At 38.9% G+C, this 22790-nt stretch overlaps 2 protein-coding genes and 1 non-coding gene across 4 annotated transcripts; all 3 read right to left on the bottom strand.

Annotated features, from left to right (window-relative positions):
- Positions 1-341: 341 nt before the first annotated feature.
- Positions 342-18302, bottom strand: bod1l1 (biorientation of chromosomes in cell division 1 like 1). 2 transcript variants are annotated; one of them, XM_088009456.1, is made up of 31 exons: positions 17419-18302; positions 16889-17013; positions 15975-16165; positions 15381-15857; positions 14594-14743; positions 14313-14479; positions 14092-14188; positions 13019-13145; positions 12862-12922; positions 10180-12763; positions 9878-9930; positions 9677-9791; positions 9474-9581; positions 9346-9389; positions 9206-9251; positions 9061-9123; positions 6747-6790; positions 6571-6643; positions 6370-6428; positions 6226-6280; positions 5767-5807; positions 5526-5682; positions 5093-5172; positions 4804-4930; positions 3545-3597; positions 3417-3462; positions 3197-3264; positions 2992-3091; positions 2607-2748; positions 2281-2352; positions 342-1241 (listed from the first exon to the last, which is right to left on the bottom strand). In XM_088009456.1, exons 1-31 carry the CDS (start codon positions 17533-17535, stop codon positions 1121-1123), a joined length of 5763 nt encoding a protein of 1920 aa, XP_087865582.1. In that variant the 5' UTR covers positions 17536-18302; the 3' UTR covers positions 342-1120. The 2 variants fall into 2 exon arrangements, with proteins under 2 accessions (XP_087865582.1, XP_014825849.2); XM_014970363.2 differs by having other exon boundaries at positions 3197-3267; positions 17419-18301.
- A 109-nt stretch (positions 18303-18411) lies between these two features.
- On the bottom strand, positions 18412-18493 carry trnal-aag (transfer RNA leucine (anticodon AAG)). The gene has a single exon. It is a non-coding gene; the product is annotated as a tRNA-Leu (tRNA).
- A 398-nt stretch (positions 18494-18891) lies between these two features.
- On the bottom strand, positions 18892-22567 carry aurkb (aurora kinase B). Its single transcript, XM_015011915.2, has 9 exons — positions 22429-22567; positions 21874-21912; positions 21632-21710; positions 21506-21551; positions 21242-21430; positions 20259-20397; positions 20010-20158; positions 19737-19911; positions 18892-19396 (listed from the first exon to the last, which is right to left on the bottom strand). The coding sequence occupies exons 1-9, from the start codon at positions 22432-22434 to the stop codon at positions 19223-19225; spliced, it is 996 nt and encodes a 331-aa protein (XP_014867401.1). The 5' UTR covers positions 22435-22567; the 3' UTR covers positions 18892-19222.
- Between the last annotated feature and the right edge of the window lie 223 nt (positions 22568-22790).

Below are 22790 nucleotides of genomic sequence, written 5' to 3' on the forward strand. Positions count from 1 at the left end.
ATGTTTGTTTCTGTTGTACAATGTCTCTTTTTGCTGTAGGAAAACATGTCACTTGTAATTTCATTATGGGCTTAGTTAGGCATGTTAAAGACCAATGTTGAATGTTTTAACAAGTAGGATGCCTGATGGCTCCTTCAGCAGGATGAGACGGGAACAACTTTGATTTTGAGATACTTGGATAGAAATGAATAAGTTTGCACTTCTTCCTATCCCATTCCAAACATAAACTGATATTTAAATGTTGTGAATGGAGTGGCTGCTTATATTTTCTGCCTCTTAAGCTAGTACAATGAATACAAAAAGAAAACTACGTAAATAGCTGCAGATATTCACAAAAAAGGTCCAGATGAGAATTTATTATAAAACAAAACAACTAAAAAATTATAAAACAAACAGTGGATATACATAACAACCAAAACAAATCTCTTACCGACGACTTTACAATCCTGAAACAAATCTGTTTGTTGGGATTTATGGCATAAAAACAGTATTTTATTTGCAGCAGCTGTTGTTGAAAATGCCAACAGGAACACAATGTTTACATCGAAACTGCTGCAGCTCTCTAATACTTCTTTTTAGTGGCTACATAAAAAAAAGAAAAAAAAAAAAAGAAAAAAGTGATGGGAAATCCATTTATTTTTCATTCACAGAATGAATAACAAGAAATAAAACGCACAGCAAAGATTGGATGCCTTTAGCGTCAAGTGTGTGTCGGGGTAACAGAGACGTCTGTGACTGAGATGTGGCCTCTCTGCTGACTGACAGTTAATTCTGATGCTGCCTCTTTATCTCAAAGCTCAGCTCGGCTGCACATTAGGCCTTTGATTGGTCTGAAATGCTCCGGTTCACTGGGAATTACTGAATAAACCGAGGAATGATGAGTGTGATCCGAACCATATGGGCGCGGGGCAGCAGAAAGCATTCTGAGGGATTCCTCACTGATCCTCTGGTTTACACTCAGCCATCAGAGCAGAGTGCATAATAACATCCAGAGGCTTTCGATACTGACAGTCAATGAAGCACAAACAGTTTCAAAACGGCGACTGACTGCGAAAGTCTCTGAATAAGCGGAGTAAAAACAACACTGAGGGGGTGCGCTGCTCCACCGCTGTCAGAGGTCTCAGCGTTTGGCTCTCTTCGAAGGGGGCTCCTCTGATTTCTGTCCTCCCCGTGTTCGCACAGCAGGGGGGCTAGCCTCCGGTTTACGGCCCCCCTTGGCTGAACCCTGGGCCCTCGTCCCGCTGCAGGAAGGAAACAAGGACAGAGTGTAGGTACGTTTGTTAATTCAACGGTTATTTGTGACGAAGTCGCTCAGTACCTACTGCGTGAACACAAACTGAAGACTTTCCACCAAAAATATAAACTGAAACAACAATAATAATAATAAAGTTTTGCCCGAAACCAATTCCCTCAAAGAAGCCGTTTCAGATTGAGTAAAGAAAGATGATTGTGATAGGGGAAAAAAAAAAATCAGCTCTAAAAACCAGAATTAAGAAAAAAAAATTCTTAAAAGACACAAAGAATCACATGATCAAAATGTATTTTACCATAAAAACACAATCTTTCCAATTGCAACCAGAATCATAAAGTTACTTCAATGACAAAATATATTTTATGACTTTGTTGACGTGAGGAAATAAGTCTACTTTTAGTTTTAATGAAATATGTGGCTTTAATGCAGTGGTCTTCAATGTATGGTCTTCAATATGTCTTCATATTATTCTATTAATTGTTTGAATAAAAAGAAGAAATAAATGTCAGACATCTTGATAGTAGCTAAATCGGTTTTGACTCCAGCATTAACGTACAACTTTAATGTAAAAAATTATGACAAAAATAAAATAAATAAATCAGGAAAAATATTGGAACAAAAACTTTTTTTTTTTTTTTAGTATTGAACTTTTTTAATGCTTCTAAGCTGAACCTGAAGATGAATGCATCAAATAATTGTTAAGATTAGCGGGTTTTTCCCCTGAGAGAAAATTCAGGAAAAACTTTTTTACCCCCCCTGAAAAACAGGAATGGACAGCTTCTCACTTGAAAGACTCCAAAAAGCATTAGCAAGCCGATCAAAAATTCGGCTCGGGTTTAACCTGCTTTCCTACAGTTCACGGGACAGATTTATTCTTTTCATTCTGGGAACTAATCACGCGAGGTTCCAGGAAAGCTTTTGAATAAAATGTTCTTTTTAGGGAGAAACGGCATCCGGTTGCAGTCACTTTTGGTCGCCTGCTCCTGAAAGCTCGTTGGTGCTGCTGAACCTCAATGAGACGGACTCACCGTGTGCCAGCTGTGGTCTCCTCTTTACCGCTCTGTCGACTCGCCCGGGTGGAGGGTTTACTTGGCTTGTTTCTGAGGAGCAGTAAAACAAAATTATTGCTTTAGTGCTAAATCTTCCCTGCTCTCATTAAATGTGATGAAACGGCGTCAATGGGTTCTTCAGTCTGAAGATATTAAGACCTTCACTGATCAGATATTTGTGTACCACCACAGATGAACGGGTTCGTTTTTGCTTTGGCTCTCTCCAGCAGATTTTAAAAAAAAAAAGCCACCCATAGCTGAGGCCGATCTTTACAGTTAATTTATTAGAGAAAACTTAAAATTACCTTTCGGCTTCGAGGCGAGCTGCAGACCGAGTCGTTGCTTTGGTTGCAACTCCCTTCTCCCCGTCTTCTTCGTTGTCGCTTTCCTCCCCATCTTCATCATTTTGCTCTTTTTCCTTCTCATCTGCTTTACTCTCCTTTTTAACTATAGAAATAATTGTTAAAAATCTAATTTTAACATGCAAAAGTCATTTTACAGACATCTTAAAAAGCATTTAACAACACAAAAAGCTTAACTTTATCAAACTTATTAGGCAAATCAAAGTAGAGATTTTGAAATATCAAACCCAATTTGGTTTTGTTCTTTTGAGGGAGTGCAGGGATTACATAAATAGAGCTAAAAAAATATTTAAAATGTTTAGCTCTTTCATTTTTCTTCTTTATTTACCTGAATCGTCTGCAGCGGCGGCGGCGGCAGCAGCAGCTGCCTTTGGTGGCCGTCCCCTCCGTTTCTTTGGAGCTGCCTCTGGGTCTTGCTGCTCCGCAGACTGATCAAAAATAGATTTCCACATAAAAGAGAAGTACTAATAACAGAACGTATTAAAATTGGCAGCTAAATATAATCGGAAATTTCTATTTCATTGCCAACTTACATTATCTGGCTTCTTCTCACTGCAGCTTTGCTCTTTCACATCTTCTGAATGGCTCTGAGAGGTGGAGACTGCTGGGGGAAAAAAAAAGAAAGAAAACTTTTCATGTTTTATAAGGATTCATCCGTAACACCACAGTCACTAAGCTATGCTAATAATCTGATTGTTTATTTCTTTTTCATGATGAGTTTTTCATCTTCATTTTTGTTATCTTGTTCCTCACTTTGTTCTTGTTCACCCTCTGCCAGCCCCTGCTGAGCCTCAGCTTCCTGCAGAATTGAAAATTGGGGAAATTAAAACACAACAGCAGCAGTTTGGTCCAAAAGTAAAAAGAAAAAAAAAACCTCTCACCTCTCCAGACTCCTCTGTTTCCTCTGATCTCTTCCTCTTCACTCCTTGTTTACCTGGAATTTAAACATGGCCTACTGTATGATGTGCAACGACAGACAAGCAGACTGTTCTTCACAAAAAATCCTCTCATACAAACATTTGCCAGTGGTTATAAAATAAACTTTTATAACCAAGAACTGCAAAATGATTTTTTTATTTTTGTTTTTTTGTAAAAAAAAAAACTGCAAAAATCAACTGTTAATTTTTAAGTTTGGAGATGTTACACATAATGTATCTGAGCCATAAAAGCTAATTAATTTAAAACTGTATTTCATAACTGTGAGTATTTGTCAAAATCATACAATGATAATAATTCTCACTGAGGTTTCTGACAGTCTTGTTTTTTTCTCCTCATATGAGAAGAAATGTGTTAATCTTAGATTGCTGAGGCTCAACAGCGAAAACCGTTTCTAGAGAAACAAGCTACTTTACATGTCAGTGAAATGTGGCATAAATGACCTTAAATGTTTTGGCTAATTAAAGGGAAATCTAATTTATTGCAATGAACTTAATTTCGACTGCTCCAGCTTTACATTACTAGTTTGGATTGAGTCTAATAAATCATAAACAAATGAATTATCCTGAGAAATTAAAAGTGTCATCTCCGCTCTAGTATTTGACCAGACGAAAACACAGACTTTTTTTGGAATCATATCAAGAATTCAATTTGCTTTTACATTGCTTATGCTAAAGATTGCAAACTACAAACTATATTTTGCCATGTAAAGTATAAATCTTTAGATTTTATTTTGAGTTATGCATAAAATTTGAAAGTTAGTATAAAGAAAAGCTAAAGACAAATATTTTATTGGATGAATCCTTTAGATCTATCAATAATCAAAATATTAAGATCAACAGATTAGATGGATGGAAATTTTTTTTTAATAATTACACATTTCTAGTCTGTGGTCTGAGTAAAAGAAGTCCAGAGTTTTCTGATTAGTTACAAAAAAAGAAATCAAGTTTTATGTCGCCAGGAACACAGTTTTCATTCATACAAAGCAACTTTAGCGCCTGCAGAAGCCCAGTTTGCATTTCAGTCAGCCTGAATCCACACATTTCCACACAAGAGGAGGGAATACTTTCTAAAGTAAACACATTACAGCCATTTTTTTTTTCTGTGATTTTGTACAGCTACCAGCGTTTCCTTCTCAACTCAAGAGCTTCACTTTGCCGAATAAACTAAAATTAGCCCCACTGTGATAGTAAAACAAACTCACGCGTGTCGTCGCTCTCCTGGGGGTCTGACTTTCCAGTAACTTCAAGTTCGTCTGCAGCAGGAGAAGGCAGGCTGACTTCGCTTTCGCTTTGATTACTTTTCTGTGCTTCACATTTATGTTCAGGGCTCTGAAAAGGTTAAAAGTAAAACTTTTTTTTAAGGAAATGAAGCATTTGAAGTTTTACAGTTCAAAATTTTGTACATTTCTTATGCATTAAGTGATTATGATGAGCAAAACACTTGCTATAAAAGCTGCAGCTCCACATAAATACATTAAATTCTGAACCAACCTCTTGTTTTTCCGCTTCTTCGAGCGATGCCGTCTGACCAGCACTGTCCTCGACTTTTGATTCATGTTCCTCCTGATTATCTAAAGTTAAAAATTTAGATAAAAACATCAGAGAACAGAGACTCAAACATTAACCAGTCCTCCAAGGACAGGTCACCCTGCCAACAGAGTCAGCTGTAACATGGTCAAAAACACACAAAAACACTACCAGAGAGAAGAGAAATCACTTCATTTTATCATTTCACTTTCTTATTATTGGGGCAAAGAATAGCACAGAATGATGTAGGCATTAATAAAAATGTTAAACAATTTGTTTGTAGGTCAGGAGAATCTCAAATATATACCTCATTGTCAAAATTGTGTTTTTTTATTTTTTTGTAATGTCATCATTTTGAAATTTGAAATATCTTCTTTATCAAACATGGCCGACCCACCGTCTGTTGCCTCTTTAGCTACGGCTCCTGGACGCCTTCCTCTGCGAGCCAGCGTCTTCTCCGATCTCTCCGCTTCTTTCTGTTGCTCCGTCTCCAGCTGCTCCGCGTTTCTGGACGATCGCCCTCTGCGAGGTGTTTTTACCTCCTGCTCACTTTCCTAATAATTTAAGATTTCATTTAAATACTTTAACCCCAATGCTTTTTGACAATAAAGCTAAAATCTGATCAGGGTTATACTTGCCTCAACAGACCGCTGTTCATCCTTTTCCTCCTTAGTGCCGTCTGCCGTGTGAAAAATAACAGCAGAAATTCACTATGGCTCAATTTCGCCCACATTCACTGTTGATATTTTTATTTAGATGGGTTTTCTGTTATGATGCATACGGTGATGACGTCGTTTTTCCTGTTGTTGGATTTTGTAACACTGAAATGTTTTAGCGAGTCTCATTACATTTGTTGAGAAACTAACATTTCAGAAACAGATCACCATACAAACTGTAAAGGATGGTGGTAGAGTGATGCTCTGTTAGAGCTGACATTTTCCAACGCTAACTCAAAGACACGCGAGGTAATATTTCAATCTACCTCGTTAGTATTAATTAATATCTTATATTTAAAAATGTCTCAAATAGAGCCAAAACAAAAGCTTTGGAATCTTAAAGTTTGACTAAAGTATAATAATAAACGAAACTAAACGCACCACTTTTAACTGAAAGCTTTCTTTTACGTCCTCTTCTTCTTTCAGTCTTCTCTTCCTGTAAAACAAAATTGTTCCTGATGAAAGACGAGTCACCAGACAAATATTTTCACTTAAAAATATAAAGCTGGGTGTTAAGCAGCCCACCTTTTCTGACACGTCTGAGCTCTTCCCATCTTCCTGACTGTCTGTGCTCGAGACATTACCTGCAAGATCCAGGCAGACACAGCAAAAATAGATTAAGTGCAAAAAAAAAAAAAAAAAAGAATATTTTGCAGGAGGAAGAGAAAATCACACTTAAACATACAATCATAGATGTAAGAATAGAAAAATAAACATTCGACTCACTGATTTGTTTGACTAATTTGGCCTCTGGGTTTGTTTCTCCAGACTCAACTTTGTCAGACATGTCAACGTCCATCTACACCACGTTGAAGCAGAGAAATATATATAAATTATAATAATAATAATGAATACGGCTGGTTGGAGCAAACTTTAGAGCTAATTAAAAGACTATGACTTACCTTCTCCACATCACCTCCCTCTGGTGTCTTACTCTCAGGTTCACCTATATAAGGAAGGAAAATAATTCCTTACCATCAGTGTTGTGGTACTCGAGATCGGTCTTGGTCTCGAGTCCGGTCTTAAGACCGTTTTCTGATAGTCTCGGTCTCGTCTCGGACTCGACCGCATTTGGTCTCGGTCTTGTCTCGGTCTCGGGCTCTGAGGACTCGGCAATTTATTTCAAGACCAGTCGAGACCGCAACTGTGAAAATATCACTAAACGTACAGCAAACTGTCCAGTTTATTTGTTAACATCTTTCTTTTCAGTGGATGCAAAACGCACCGATTAAAATCCAGGCGACTACTGTTTCTGTTACTCCCCCCTCCCTCCTCCGCTCCCCTCCCCCTCTCCACCTTCCACTCGCACGCGGCGCTCCAGAACATGCGCAGTGGTTTCCTCTCAGCGGCAGAAAATGTTTGTCTAATCGTCAGTAATATAATAGCGCTGCATAAATAGTAAGAAATCCGATAGCCACAGCTAACTCAGCAGCGCTTCGCTTTCACAGACGGTGGGGACAACGTCTAACTTTTTTCGTCACTTAGAAAAGAAGCTCAAAGAAGGTAAGCTCCGCTAACGTGATGTTAGCAAAGCTAGCTGTACAGAGACACATAAGAATTTGTGATGAAAAAAAGTCACTCACTGTCTGAGTTATTGTGCGGAGGTGTTGATTGCCTTGTCGCACATATAGGACAACGCTGTGTCCAAAAGTCTGCAATATAGTGATGTGACATTCAGAAACAGTCGATTCTTCTCCACGGCTCTTTACTTATAGATAGGACTGGAGTGTCACTCACTGAGAGCCGTTGTTCTATCAGATTACCATACATGCAGTGAGTACCATGCCTGCGCATGCGCATTAAGAAGTCCGATCGTCAGGAGTTGTCAGTTCACCATATGCAGCAAGTTATGACGAAAATAAGTCATTAAATTGTTTTCAATGATAACTATATAGATATACATGTGTTGTCATGGTTTCAAAGTGTATTTAAAGCAGGTCTGGCTGCAGCTGGAGTCAGCTACAACGCACGCCCATGTAAAACTCACTTAACCTCTAAGTCAGGATGCCATACAATTGTTAATAAAGTGTATGACGATCTACATCATGATTCTATGTTGCTGGCATACATGCAGTGAGTACCATGCCAGCACATGCGCCTTAAGTCTGACCGTCAGTGGAGTTGTCAGTTCAGCATTCGCAAAAAGTTATGACGAAAATAAGTCATTAAATTGTTTATAATATGACATAATATGATAACTAGATGGATATACATGCGTTGTCATGGTTTCAAAGTGTATTTAAAGCAGGTCTGGCTTTAGCTGGATGTCATACAACTGTTAATAACCAAGTGTATGATGATCTACGTCATGATTCTATGTTGCTGATTAAATAAAATCATATGGTAATGACAGCGTATGCATGTCTGAGCTAAGTATACCACTATCTGACAACGTATGCTGATCTGACAGAACACCGTGAGTTCGTGTTAAACCCGTTTTTGTTCTAGTAATGCTCTGTGTACACTGCATCATTATTTAATTTAATTATGTACGTTGATATTTAAATTAACAAATAACTAAAACACAAGAATGAAAGAGCATGCAGAGCATGCACATTGCTCTTTGATTGTTTTTGTTCAAAGTGGCAGCTGTAATGTCTGCCATGGTGTCAGACTACCTGGCTTCATGTACTGGGATAGAGAGTGAAAACAGTCACGATGAGCGCCTTCTGTTTGGTTACTTCTTGGTTGTTGCTCCTTGGTCAGTGTTCATGGTTGAGCGTTATTTACCATCAGGGCATTTCCTCAATTGCTATGTTTAATGGTGCAACAGTGGTGGTGGTTTCTTATATGAGCAATATGGGCAAATGTCCAGGGTGTTATGTTTTTAGGGATGGCACGAGACCATCACACATTGTAACACAGAAATGGAATATTTAATATTGGTAAAATGTATTAAGTATTTAATATCTAGTTGTTTTTATGGGAATATGGATCTTTCAGATTATTTTGAGAAGCAATTTTGATCATATTTTACATTTTATCATATGTAGAGCGCGGTGCTGGTCTTGGTCTTGACTCGGTCTCGACTTTCCTCGGTCTTGGTCTTGACTTGGTCTCGGACCCTAAAAGTCTTGGTCTTGTCTCGGTCTCGATACACTCTGGTCTTGGTCTTGTCTTGGTCTCGGGTTAGGTGGTCTTGAACACAACACTGCTTACCATTTTTTCATTTAAATAAAGAATGCATTGAATAAAACTGGAATAAATTTCTCTTACGATCATCAGTCCTTGTCTGGTTATTTTCACTATCCTCCTCCACCGTTTTACTCTGAGTTTCACCTATGAATGTATATGATTAAAAATAAGTGGCTAAACATAATTCTTTGATTCAATAAAAACAGCGTATTTAATGAAACCTTACACTGATCATCTTTTGTCTGGTTTTCCTCCCCTTCTCTCTTCGCTGCCTAGAATTTAAAAGTTGATAAGTGTCAGAACTTATCCCTGAAATAAACCAAAGTAAGTTATATTTGTTTTGCCGTAGCGTTGTTCTCTGCTCACCTCGTTGCTGGTTTCTGGGACTGCAGCGTTTTGTTCTTCTTGTTCTTCAGGACAAGACAAGGTTAAAACAACAAAATGGCAGCTGAAACGTTCAAGTCAATATCAGTCTGTCAGGAAGTAAAACTCACCAGTTTTACTGGGGATCTGGGAGATTTGCTGAGAGGAGTCAGAAACCGAGCTCTCTCCTTTGCTGCTGGTGATTTCTCCCGTTTCTGGCTCAACAACAGGTAACAACGCTGATGGGGAAAAAAGGTTGTCAAATAGAAAACATATTTCAGAAAAAAATAAATGGCAAACAAAAGTAGAATAAAAACCATGTTTAAGAATTTACCCTCATCTTTGTCTGCTGGTGCTGCTAGTTTTATTCTGTCTGCTGAAATCTCAGCAGTTTCCATTACTTCATCCTCAAAATGAGCTGGACGTTTGTCTGAAGTGGATTCATCCTCCTGTAGAGAAACACAGCCGTAGTTTTTCATTGATAGCAGTATTAATGTCACTGAATGTTTCGGTGATTTTAAGCTTCTTTAATTACCGGCGGTGGAGCCGTCTCCGACATGTCCGACTCAACAGGGTCCGTCTTGGATTCTGAGTCATCCATAAACAGATGCAAGTTACAAGTAACTTTTCAGCAAGATATAAGAGCTTGTTTTAAGTCAATAATTCTTTAATACTGACAAAAATGATCAGTTCCATTGGCAGATTTCCTTTTCACTTATAGCATTAGAAAAATATCTTGTCAATATTTTTTAAATTGTATTCATTGACTACTTTATGGAATTAAAAAAAAAAAAAAAAAGTACTTTGAGCTTCAACGATTTGTTCATTTCTACAAACCTGCAGCAGATGATGAAGGTTCAGTGGGACTCATCTCAACCTGAGCTGCTGTTTGAACTTGAGAGACCAGCTCATCTTTCTCAGCTTGTTGAGAGGCTGCCGATGCCATCTCAGGTGCAGGAAGCTCGGCTTCTGGTGCCGTCTGAACTGGAGAGAACTGCTTCTCGTCCACAGCTAGGTGTGATGCAGCTGGTAAACTTTCAGTTTCAGTGAGCTCAGTTAGAGGTGCTGCCTCCACTGGAGAGAGCTGCTGCTCCTCTTCTGCTGCAGGAGTTTGTTGAGTTGCATCTGGTGTCGCTTCAGAGGCAGTAAACTCAGTTGAAGGTGCCGTTTCCTCTGGAGATGTTTGACTTTCCTCTTCATGTGCAACAGTTTGTTGAGGTGCATCCACTGAGACTTCAGCTGCAACAGGCTCAGTTGGAGGTTCTGCCTCCACTGGAGAGGGCGGCTTCACCTCTTCAGTTTGCGGAGACGCGGCGGACGCGGCTTCAGCTGCAGCTTCAGTTGCAGCGAGCTCAACTTCTGGTTCTGTTTGACCTGGAGAAAGCTGATTCACCTCTTCAGTTTGCGGAGACACGGCGGACGCGGCTTCAGTTGCAGTGAGCTCAACTTCTGGTTCTGTTTGACCTGGAGAAAGCTGATTCTCCTCTTCAGCCGCAGCATCTTGTGGAAATGCTGTTGCTATGGTTTCATTTCCACTTGCTGCGTTTGGTGGATTCTCCTCCTCGCCTGTTGCGGTTAGCGAAGTTTCAGTGGGATGAAGCTGAACCTGCGGCGCTACCTGCATCTCTTCTTCGCCTGATGCAGCTTGTTGAGATGCAGTAGTTTCAGCCTCAGTTTGAAGAGACTCTTCCTCTGGAGAGAAAAGAGCGTCTTCTTCTTCTTCTGCGGCGGCTGATTGCTGACTTGCTTGATTGAGCTCCACTGGAGTGAGCCGCTTCTCCTCCTCGGTTGCGGCCGTTTCAATCTGCTGTGGATCTGGCGAATGGCGCGGCGACTCCCCCCTCATATCTTGGACAATTAGGGCAGATGAAACCGTGCTGTCAGGATCCATGGAGAGCAGCGTCAGAGCGGCCTCCTTCATCTTCATGTCGGCGTCCTGAAGCTCCATCTCGGGAGTCACTTCCTCTTTCAGCCCTGCAGATGGAAGCCTGGCCTCGGCTGACGTACAGACGTCCATGAGCGCCAGCAGGGCGTCGGCCTCGGCTGGTACCCCTGGCATCTCGCGGAGCCGTGACTCCATCTCTCCCTCGGACGGTTCCGGAGTGATGTCACTTAAAGCGTCGCAGGTGTCGTCTGAGAAGGACGTGGCGACCGTGGCAGCGACAAGATCAGACTCGGTGTTCGTGTCTTGTAGAGGATGTTGTTTCTTCGGTGGATCTTCCGTCTCGACAGCTGAAGACTTGGCGGATTGATCCGAGGTTTCCGCTCCGTCGTCTTTCTGTGGTTTGTCTTCTGGACTCTCGCCTTTCTTTTCTGGAACTTTGTCCTTCTTCTCCAGCTTCTTCTTAGAAATTTTAAGCTCTGGTTTCTCATGTGAGGCGTCTTCAGAGACTTTCTTCTGCTCTTTATTGCTTCCATCTTTTTTCTTCTCTTTTGCTGCTTCAGGTTTACAGACAGCAGATCCTCCAGTGTTTCTGACATCGGGACTTTGAGATTTCTTTTCTGTCTTCACTAAGAGTGAAGGCTTTCCCTCTTCTTTGGATTTTGCCTTTGGTTTTTCTGCACTCTTCTCTTTTTCTGCAGGCTTTGCTTTTTTAGGATCTTTGTCAGCTTCAGTGTTTGGTTTCTGTGTTTTCTGGCTCTCTGCTTTACTCCGTTCTTTCTCACCGTCTAGCTTAGATTTGGGTTTCTCTCCTGGCCTGTCCTCAGAATGACTCTTTGACCTTTTCAACCCTTCCTTGGAGTGTTTCTCTCTCTTCTTGACGTCAGAGCCAGGCTCCTTGTCAGAGCGATCCTCAGAGGACCCTGCAGAATCTGGGCGGAGCAGCTGCTTCAGATCACTTTTAAAGACAGATTTGTCCAATTTAGCTTTTTCCTTTTCTTTGCTCTTCTCTTTTTCTCTTATTTTATCCTTCTCCACAGACCCTCCTTTTATCTTCCTGGCATCTTTAGCCCCTCCTTCGTCAGTGCTGTCTTCTGTCACCTTTCCTTCTCGAGTACTTCCAGAGATTTTCTTCTCGGTTTTGACCTTAAGCTTCTTCTCGACTTTTTCTTCGGAAGAAACTTTAGCACTGCCATCCTTCTGCAGAGGTTCTTCCACCGGATGCTCAGATTTCTTCTCGTGTTTCTGTTTGAACTTGGAACGTTCATCGGACTGGCTGCGCTCCTTCTCCTTGCGTTCTTTGCGGGGCAGACGGTCAAATTTCCCAAACGAGCGATGCTTGAGTGCCTCTTGGGAGCCTTGTTCCAGATCCAGGATGAAGGAGTGAGTCTGGCTTTTGTCAGGAAGCTTCTTTGTGTCGCAGGAATCTTCGGAGACACCGCCACTCGTCCGCCCAAGCCGGTCGTCAGACGATGCAGACTCGGACAGATGTCTCACTAGTTTAGCTTGTGGGGTCTTTGAGGTCAAGGGTTTCACTTCCTGGATTTCAAAACAACAGAACAAAATGGAGGTCTGTAACAGCTCACCCACCCAAACGACAAACATGTTTGATACTCTTTCTGTTGGCGTTCTCATACCACTTTCCGGGATATTTCTCCTGCTTCTCCTTTTTTCTTGCTCGAAACATCTCCCTCTTTTCTGGAAGACATTTACAACATTTTTAAAGCTTAGAAATCCTCAAAAAAAATTCTAAAGCACTTGCTGTTTTTAGAAGTGGAGCTTCTAATAACACACCTTGAGTCTAGTTTTCTCTTCCTGTTGAGCGCCATTTTTTTCTCCAGGACCTTCTTCTCTTTGCGGGCTTCTTTGGCCTTGGGGCTCTCCACTCCAGCAGCGTCAGAACTCTTTGCTTTTTTGCTGTCTGTTTAAGATAAAAACATGCTAAATGATGCAGTAGATTCACACCGCAAGGGAAATTACAACATGGTATTCAACACTTTAAGACACGTGCAAAATATTTGAATTTAGCTCGTCTCAATCACGCTCTGGTCGGAAGGAGTGCATCTGTGAACATCAATTTTCTAGTATTCTCACAGACTCTTGGAGATTAAAGTCTGAACTTTGACTAGGCCATTCAAACACATGAACAAGCTATGATATAACAAGGTGTCGGCTTTCTTCCACATGTGTTTTCTGTTACACTGACAACACATAAAATCTTACTAAGTATTTTTGGTCTAATTTCTAGTGCAAATACCCTAGTACACTTGAAATAAGACAAAAGTAACTTATGGTAACTTTTCAGCAAGATATAAAAGTTTGTTATAGGCCAATAATAACTTCATATTGATGAAAAGGTTCTAATTCAACTGGCAGATTCTTCGCATTTATAACATGGGAAAAATTGTCTTATTATAAGGCAAACAATATGGAACTAGTTCTTTTCAATATTGAGGAATTATTTACTTACAATAAAGTAGTTTATATTATTTTAAGTGTACTAAGATGTTTGTACTGGAAACTAGACCAAAAATACTTAATAGGTCAAAAAAAAAAAAAAAAAAAAAACATGTATTATTTTCCTTCCACTTCATAGAAAATGTCACTACAATACATTGAAGTTTGTAACTGGAATATGACAAAGCATGTCCAACTATTTAACTAGAAAATGTGGAATGAAATAAAGAGTGTAGAAAAGTAATTGTTGGGGTAACGTTGACCTAATTAAAGCCTGGGTTGAGGGTGAATTAGTTGGAAATAACAGACGTTCTAAAAAAAAAAAAATCAATTTGTGTGTTTTGGTTGAAATTGTACGAAGAATGTTCCTTTTATGGACCATTCCAAGACAAAGATCAAAATAAACACACCTTGCTCTTCAGCCTGCACAGCTTTCTGTTTGCGCTTCTCCTCCATTCGCTCTCTGTTCTGTTGCCTCTTCAGCAGCCTTTCTTCTTTGTCTTTTGCCTGATAAATCAACAACAAATCCAAAATTGACATTTTCTTTGTGCGACTGCGCAGCTTGAAAATTTACCATCAACATCATAAACAAAAGTTCAGGTCATTTAAACCACATTTTTTGTGAACTCACAGCAGATCTGCGACGCTCCTCCACAGTGACCTCATCATCCGAGTCGCTATAGTAACGAGAGTAGAGGAAGGGTTTGTGGACATATGCTTTACGGCGGGGTTTACGCTCCCTGTCTTCGCCTTCCGCTTCCTCACTGGTGTGTTTCCTTTCCGCTTTCTCACCTTCATCTGCAGACAAATCAACATGGACACTAGAACAAAAAAAAGCTCTGACTCTGACTTTGATTCTTTATGAAAAGTTTCAAATAATTTTAGCAACAATGAAAAACTGGAGGCAGAGACCATCTGGCGGAAGCTGGCCCTCTTCGGAAGAATCGGAGAGCTGCTCCTCCACATCACTTTCCTCCTCGAAAGAGGAAAGGTCGCTGGTGTGGACGGAGCTCACCGTGATGTCACTCAGGCCTTCGAGGTCTGAGTCCTCCAAAGAGTATTCTGCAAAGCAAATAAACACAATCATTTCAAATCTTTGTTTAGCCTGAAAAAAAACAAAAAACATATTGGTTTATGGACCAGATCTCTACTGATCTCGTTCTTTTGGCCCTCATCCATACCTCATGACCAGAGGTAGAAGTGGCAGCAAAGATTTTTGACCCACCTTTCAATAACTGAACCCGGGCCGATTTGATCAGCCACAAATACATCTATCTACCTACTTGCTTCATAAGAATAGTCACCTTGTAATAAGGCACCAAGGTTTGTAAACCCCTCCAGAAAGAGACTGTAATATTTCTATCATTTCTACAACAAGAATATAAATAATATCTTAGAAATAAAATAGTAGGAAAATGGCTAGATTTAATAATAAATTATTATTTTCTTTTCTTTAACTTTCCAAAACTAATCAATGAATGAACACATTTAAAAAATGAGACTTAAAAATTATGTCACAAAATGTTATGTTTATAGTGGAAACACCCTTCTTTAAAAAAAAAACAAGCATAATGAAATGCTTTATTAAGAACTTTGATTGAAAACAAGAAAATAAATATCTCTATTAACACAAATATACTGTACTCAGTGAATTATGCAGCCGTTTGTCCATAAAACATAAAAATAAAAAAGAGCTCACCCTCTTTTATCCGCTCTCTGGCTTTCTGCTTGGCTTGACTCGTAGATTTCACTCCCTCATCATCAGACTTCTCATCGGAGATCTTCCCACTCACTTTGCTTGTAGGTTTTTCTTTCTTTTCCTCTGCTTGCGCCGGAGCTCCTGCTTCCTCCTCCTCAGTTTTAACCTCCTCTTTTAGTTGTTCTTTTTCCTCTTCCATCTGCTCTTCTAAGCTTTCTGTCTTCACTTCCGCAGTTTGGATTTCTCCTACGACTGCCTCCTCCAGCGACCTTCCTTCCTGGTTATCGTCACTTTCTTCAACAACCTCCATGTCTTGCTCGTTTTCCTCCACCAGCTCCATTGGTTCATCCAGAACTTGGGTTTTACCGCCTCTTTCGGCTGCTGAGCTGGTCCTGACGTTTGCCTCCTGATTCAGAGAAGTTATGGTATCCAGGATGGACATGGCGTTGCTGCCGGGAGTTGAAGCTGATGATGAAGCTGTGGACAAATCAATATGTGTTTAAGACCATTTGTGAATTTTGTAGCAGAGTAAACAGAAAGAGATTATTCTGCAGTCATGGAAAGCATCAAGGGAATTTACGAAAAGTTACATACGTTGTTCAGGAACACTGCTGTCAGTCTTGATCTCTGCTGGTGTCAGAGGAAGTGGCGGCTCCTCGGAGCAGCTGCCTGGAGACAGAAATTCACGGACCACCCTCTCCACCTGCGGCCTGAAGATGTGATTGACTTTGGGATCAACCACCTGGGCCACAATCCTGTCCACCCCCTGCTCCAGCATTCCAGATCTGTGAGGGAAACAAATACAAGAAGTGTCAGAAAATCACCTATACATGTAACTGAAACCAGATACTAACAAAGATTGCTTTAAAAAATAATAATAATAAAAAACTACACACCACTACTTTTTTTAACTGTCTGAGATTAAACCAGACAAAAATGTTCCTGTTTTAGATCAGCTAAATTATTTTGATTTCCTAAATGCTAGAACTAATTTTCTTTTCATTACTCCACTTTGTGACTAATTTAGTGTTATGCTGAGGAAGACCCAATGGCTCTTGAGATGTTGCTTCAATACTTTTACATAATATTCTTTTCTCATGATGCTGTCTATTTTAACTTTCTTTGCTGTGTATAATGACACTCTTAGCAGCTTCAGCCGGGATTTTCAAGAGGTCTTTTCCTTTTGTTCTGGAAAAAACAAGTGTATTTTTTGGACATAGTAGCCACCGCCTCCTGCCTAAACAGCAATGTGTCCATTCTCATGTGGTTAATACTTACAGATAAACGTGGCACTTTGAGGAAAATTGTGTCAAGAGTAATCTTAGTGTGTGTATGTTTCTGATTTTGAAGAAGTAATAAAAGTGACTAAAACGTTCTGGCTGATGGAATAAAATACCATGTGTTTATGATAAATATCTGGCTTCAAAAGTACTGATTATTCAAAAAAAAAAAAAACCTGTGTTTTTTTTAAAAAGATATAAGAAAAATATACAGTTTTTTCCCCTTACTGCAGGACGAGCTGCCGAATGTTGTTTCTCAACTGGTTTTTGTTCAGATGAGGACTCCATGTGTGATTAGAGAGGTGATTGGAGACAAAGTTGTCCACTCTTTGCTTCAGGTTCAGGTAAGCTGGCTGAAAAACATTAATCACAAGTATTTCGCAAATATCCACTCACAGCAAACAAAACGCTACAAAGTGATCTACAAAGTGGGCATGTTGACAATGGTTGATTGAGGACCCCAAGAAACTCATTGTCAACTACAGTGTGACAATGTGGTGGGTTCTGTAAAAATGTAATAATCTTTTATTTTTCATTTACAACTAATTGAGATTCAAATTAAATTGTAGACTCGTTTTGAAACAAATCCGATGAGGGAAAAAGAGCTCACATTGAGGAACTAGCAAAAGATATTTAGTAAACATGATACGGATTGAAAATACTAATAAAACACAACAGAACATCTACTTAAACTATAATCTTTTCATGAGCAGTATAAACACAGATACAGAAGAAGAAGTTATGATTTCGACCGTTACCTTTGTATCAACGTCTGCTAGACAGTCCCTCCTGAACTGGTCGAAGAGTCCCTGTGTTTTTAAATGACTGACGATCATTGAGACCAGCTGCGGGTCCCCCGGAGGCAAACCAGCCATGTTTCAGTGAAACCTGGCTGTATTTTATTTGTTAAAATAGAAGAGAAATTGAATAAACATCAGGGGATGTCCCATATAAGAGCACAAGCTATCTGTTTGGGGATGTGACGTCCACTAGTAGAAAAGCGCTTCGAGAATGAGCCGGAAGAACTTGGCAATGGTTTGCCCCACCAAAATAAAAGTCTAACATTCAGCTAAAGAACAAAATTCCAAACTTTTGAAGGATCTTTTAAAGATTTTTTTTTTAATTTAGTGCGTTTTGTCAGTGGTAGTGTTGTCTATTACAAACTGTGTTGAATGTAACACTAATGTTTAAAAGCCATCGTTTTTAGATGTATGTCTTTTCAAACATTCATTAAAGCAGTGCGGATCAGAGCTGTAATCGATTCTATTGAAGTATCCAAAAACCTCTTTAACCTCTCCTTTGTGGAGCTGATCCACTCATCCACTTAAATTTTTTATTTATTTATTTATTTATTTTTGCTGATTGTTAATGTAACGTTTTCTACAGTTGTGTATGACTGGAAATATTTTTTTTTGCTGTCAATGTGTACGTTTTAAAACGAGAGCGCCCCCAAGTGGCGTCAAATTCTGTCTACAAAAGAAAAGAAGGTATGTCTCAGCAAATTAATTCGATTCTGAGAAGCCAGCAAACAAGTTAAAAAGTACATTTGCCCCATTTCAACAACGGTATGTTAAATACTGTTTTGATAAAAGTGCATAATTTTTGGTCATCAAATGTGTTTTATAGTTGACTTAACAGAGCGTCAAACAGCAAAATACTCATGCGTGAAACTATTTGAAGAAAACTGAAAATTCTAGCAAAATGACATCCTCGACCTTTTTAGTTTTAATCGAAGGAGACAAAAGCTATTTTGGCAGCGGTGGGATTCGAACCCACGCCCCCGAAGAGACTGGAGCCTTAATCCAGCGCCTTAGACCGCTCGGCCACGCTACCTGATGCCCTACACCCTCGAAAAATTGCTGTCATCAACAGCTGCAGGGCAAATTGATGACATATAATTTCGCAGCTGTAATTACAACTGCAATTATGCAGCTACAGTAATGGAATCTGTCATTACTGTCACTACTAAACTTTATTTGGAACTGCTATATTAAATACAGAGCTCAAAGTTGATCAGCATATTTAAAAACAAATTTAACCTTTATATGTGTTGCAAAGACACATGTAAAGGTGTCTGTGCTATTTAAGAAAAACTCTTTACATAGCACAAAATTGTTTGCAGAAAAAAATAATTTTAAGAACTTTAAGGAGATAAAATTATGCATACTTTCCAATCTGAGCAACAAGCTTGCCCACCTTGATCTGAAGAAAATACTTGCATGAGCCAATAGTAATATTAGCAGCAGTTTTTATTTAAAGGCAGTATACAACATCTTAAAAGCAACACACTGAACTACTAATAGAAATACAAGAAACACTGTATTATAAAAGTTAATTGCAAACAAAAATCAATCTATTTTGATAACAATGCATTTTCACTTGGAAGCAAAAGAAGTGAACCTTAATTAAAAAAAACTCCTATTGAAAGGTTTCAGCTAAATGAGGCAGATATCCGCCGTTTATTGGTATGATGTATCCCGAGTTACAAAATGCAATTTTCAGCTGTCCTATTTTTGAATGACAGTTGAAAACATTCAGAAAACAGGCCGCAGGCTGGTGGGTTCAGGGCTTCTTGGTAGGGCAGGTGGGAGGAAGGAGTCTGCGTGAGTTACCCTTCACCCATTGGTGGTCAATAACATTCTGAAGAGGCAGACGGTCTATGGGGTTGTGGCGGAGCAGCTTTGAGATCAGGTCCCGTGCACCATCAGAGATGACTTTGGGGAAGTTCAGATCCACCTAAAAAAAAAAAAAAACTGATCAGCATGGTGAAATATACCTAGGTTTTTATTTATTTCATAACACAAGGTATTTAGAACCAATACTGACATACAATATATTGTTTTAGCAGGAACTAGAATAGTCATTTTTAAATTAAAGACACGTTTTAAATGTGAAAGTACCTTATCACCATAATTAGTTTACTCAAGGTCATATTGTAATAACCTTATACAGAATCATTCCTACTTTGAAGCCAAATATAGCAAAATGTCACATTATTCAAAGTAACCAGACTCTTCTGTGCACAACTACTGAATTCAGCAGTTTAAAGTTATTATACCTGCAAAGAAACACAAACCTTCGTAATCCTCTTGTATGTTTCTGAATGACTCGCTGTTTCAAAGGGCGGGTTGCCAACTAAGCATTCGTAGCATAGGACTCCGATGCACCATAAGTCCACTTTCTCGCTGTGAGTGTGTCCCTCAATCATCTCAGGAGGAAGATAATCCAATGTCCCGCACATGGTGCGACGTCTGTAAGGAGGATTAATAAGAGCATAAAAAAGCTGAAATAAGTTACTTTAAGGGGCAGCATAATCCAACAGTGGTTCTCAGAAATGTTAGGTTCTTACCTTAGAGAAGGTGCATGGACAGACCAACCAAAGTCAGCTATTTTCAGTTCTCCGCGAAAACCAAGAAGTAGATTCTCTGGCTTGATGTCGCGGTGGATCACTTTTTTCTCGTGGCAGTACATCAGCGCGTCAGATATCTCCTCCATGTACTGGAAGTTTAAATTAACATTTGATTAATGCACTGAAGCAAATATACAAGGAATTGAAGACGACGTCTTCCGTTTTTCTTTTTTTAAAATCAGCTTTTACCGTTGCAGTGCGCTGATCATCAAACCGTCCATACTTCTGGAGCTCTTTGTACATTTCTCCACGTGGAGCGTACTCCAGTATCAAGAAAACCCTCTTGCGATCATGGAAATAATTGTAGAAACGCAGGATGTTTGGATGTCTAAGAGGAAAAAAAAAACTGAATAAACAGACTTAGCATGTGTAGAAATGATCAAATAAGATATGCCCTTAAGATAAAAAAGAATAAAACAAGAATCTATCACTGTTATCCCCTCAGACCAACTCAAAAACCTGTCAAATTACAACCACGCACTTCAGTGTTTTCTATGACATTTTATGTGCAGTTGTACTTTAATATATTCATATTTGGAAAATAGATAAAACAATACTCTGTAAAATGCCCATGGCTTAAGATACTGCTTTACAAGCTAGCTAGCCCATCTTAAAACTTCAAGAGAAGTTTGCACCGAATCAGAGTAGAGGAAGACGAATTATGAACACCTCAATCATTTCAAAAGAACAAAACAAAAACAAACAAACAAACAAAAAAAAACCATTATGTATAATTTGCCCTCCACTTGAAGTTTATACTCTACTTTGTATTGGTCTCTCTAAATTCTAACAAAAATACATAAAATGTGGCAAAAGCATGACTGACTTTGCAAGCTTTATTCTGAAGAAAACAGACATTTAATCGTTATCATAATTTTTACCTAAAATGTTTCCAGAATAGTCAAATAACCATCACAAAGATGGTGTTTTACTACAAAATTAAACTCAATAACTAATCTTAAGTGGTGCAACCAATACCTTATAGGTTTGCATTGTGATAAATATTTACGCAAATACCTTGAAAGATAATATTTGAATATTTGTTGTGACCATTTATAAGTTTAAGCCAACTTTTTAGCTGTCCAAAAATGCTAGAAAAACGCTGACGTTAAATTTACACAAAAAACACAAGTCTAACAGAAAAGAAATATGACAAAACCTGAATTACTAACTTCAGATGTGATTGAATTTCAATTTCTCTCCTCAGTTGATGCTCCACACCTTCCTTCTCCATCTGGGACTTAAACAACACCTTCAGCGCCACAATAAATTGGTGCTTCTTCTCCTTTGCGAGGTAGACATTGCCAAACTTGCCCTTTCCAAGAGGTCGACCAATGTCAAAGTCGTCAATTGTAAATTTCCTGATATAAAATAGCAAAATGTTTATCATCATATAGCAAAATAAACAGATAAAATGCTTTTTTAAATGCACTTACTTTGGTGGTGAATTTGAAGATGAGCTAACACATTCTCTCCCAGGACCTTAAAGCAATAAATCATGAAAGACTACTACAGATGTGAGTTTATGCTAATCTGATTTGCACATATAAGGAAAGACTTACCTGCAACATAACTTTTCTCTGCATCAGCTTTTGGCTTCACAAGAACACGTTGTGGTCCAGTCACACTTAGGGGTGTAAACTGAAATTCAGAGTAGAAAGTTAGAAGGGTACAATCATACCTTATAACAAAAGTTACTTCAACCAATACTGAATCCCATGTTCCAAGTAAATGTATTTTTATAGGCGTACCACAATAAAGGTTGAGCTTAACTTTTTTTTTTAAATTGAGAATTACCACTAACCTGTCTTTGAAGACCCTTCGGCTCATAATTTTCTTTATTCTGTAAACAAAGGAAAAAAGGATCAGATTCTACTGGTCCCCGATTCTGAAGAAATGTACCTTAATACATATTTGAGTACCGAGTCAAATCCATCTACAGCTAAAATTTTCTACTTCTTGTTTTTTTTCACCAATATAGGAGGTAAAGTAAATGCCAGGATTGTATTACGTTGAAAATTACTGGCAAAATGGTGTTAGTACGATCTAGCCTAGTTAAACAAAGCTAGGCATTCACTCTAAAAGCTTTGAAGAACGCTGACGTTAAAGTTAATATTTCAGATCCCAGAGTTTACTGTAATCACCACTTTACATCATGTTTGGTCATTTATATAAAGCTTAGCTGAAAATAGGTAATTCTATGTGTACAATTTGGCCTCCTGTTAACGTTATTTGTCTGAAGACACGAAGCTAAAATTAGCTAAAGACTGCATCAACAACATATTCCGAAAAGCTGTCCAAAAAACTTAAAACTATATCTACTTGTATCTAATTGTTGATATAAAAACGTAATAATTACCTGCATTTCAGAAACAAAGAAAGGTTTTAATTTTAAAACCGTTGAGAGTCCAACTTTGACTTTAAAACCACTCAGGCCGCCAACGTTTTCAAAATGTCTGTTTGCTCACATAGGATTTGTCGGTCATGTATACACAAATCCATCCCATTGGTTGGAACTGCAAGAGGAAGGAAGTGCGTGATTGGTCCGTAATTTCTACGACGCTACCCTTAAACCGTTTTGATTGGATAAATCCCTCCCCTTCCACTCTAAACGTTCGGTTTTACTCTCATAGTGGTTGTACTCTTGCAGTAAATTTAGTTTTAAGTTGGATATTTTACAGACACTGTCTCTGCGATTGACTAGAGGCAGCAATGGCTTTT

Source organism: Poecilia mexicana, unplaced genomic scaffold (genome assembly GCF_051168715.1).
Source record: "Poecilia mexicana isolate PSO_F unplaced genomic scaffold, ASM5116871v1 scaffold_10, whole genome shotgun sequence".
Classification (NCBI taxonomy): domain Eukaryota; kingdom Metazoa; phylum Chordata; class Actinopteri; order Cyprinodontiformes; family Poeciliidae; genus Poecilia; species Poecilia mexicana.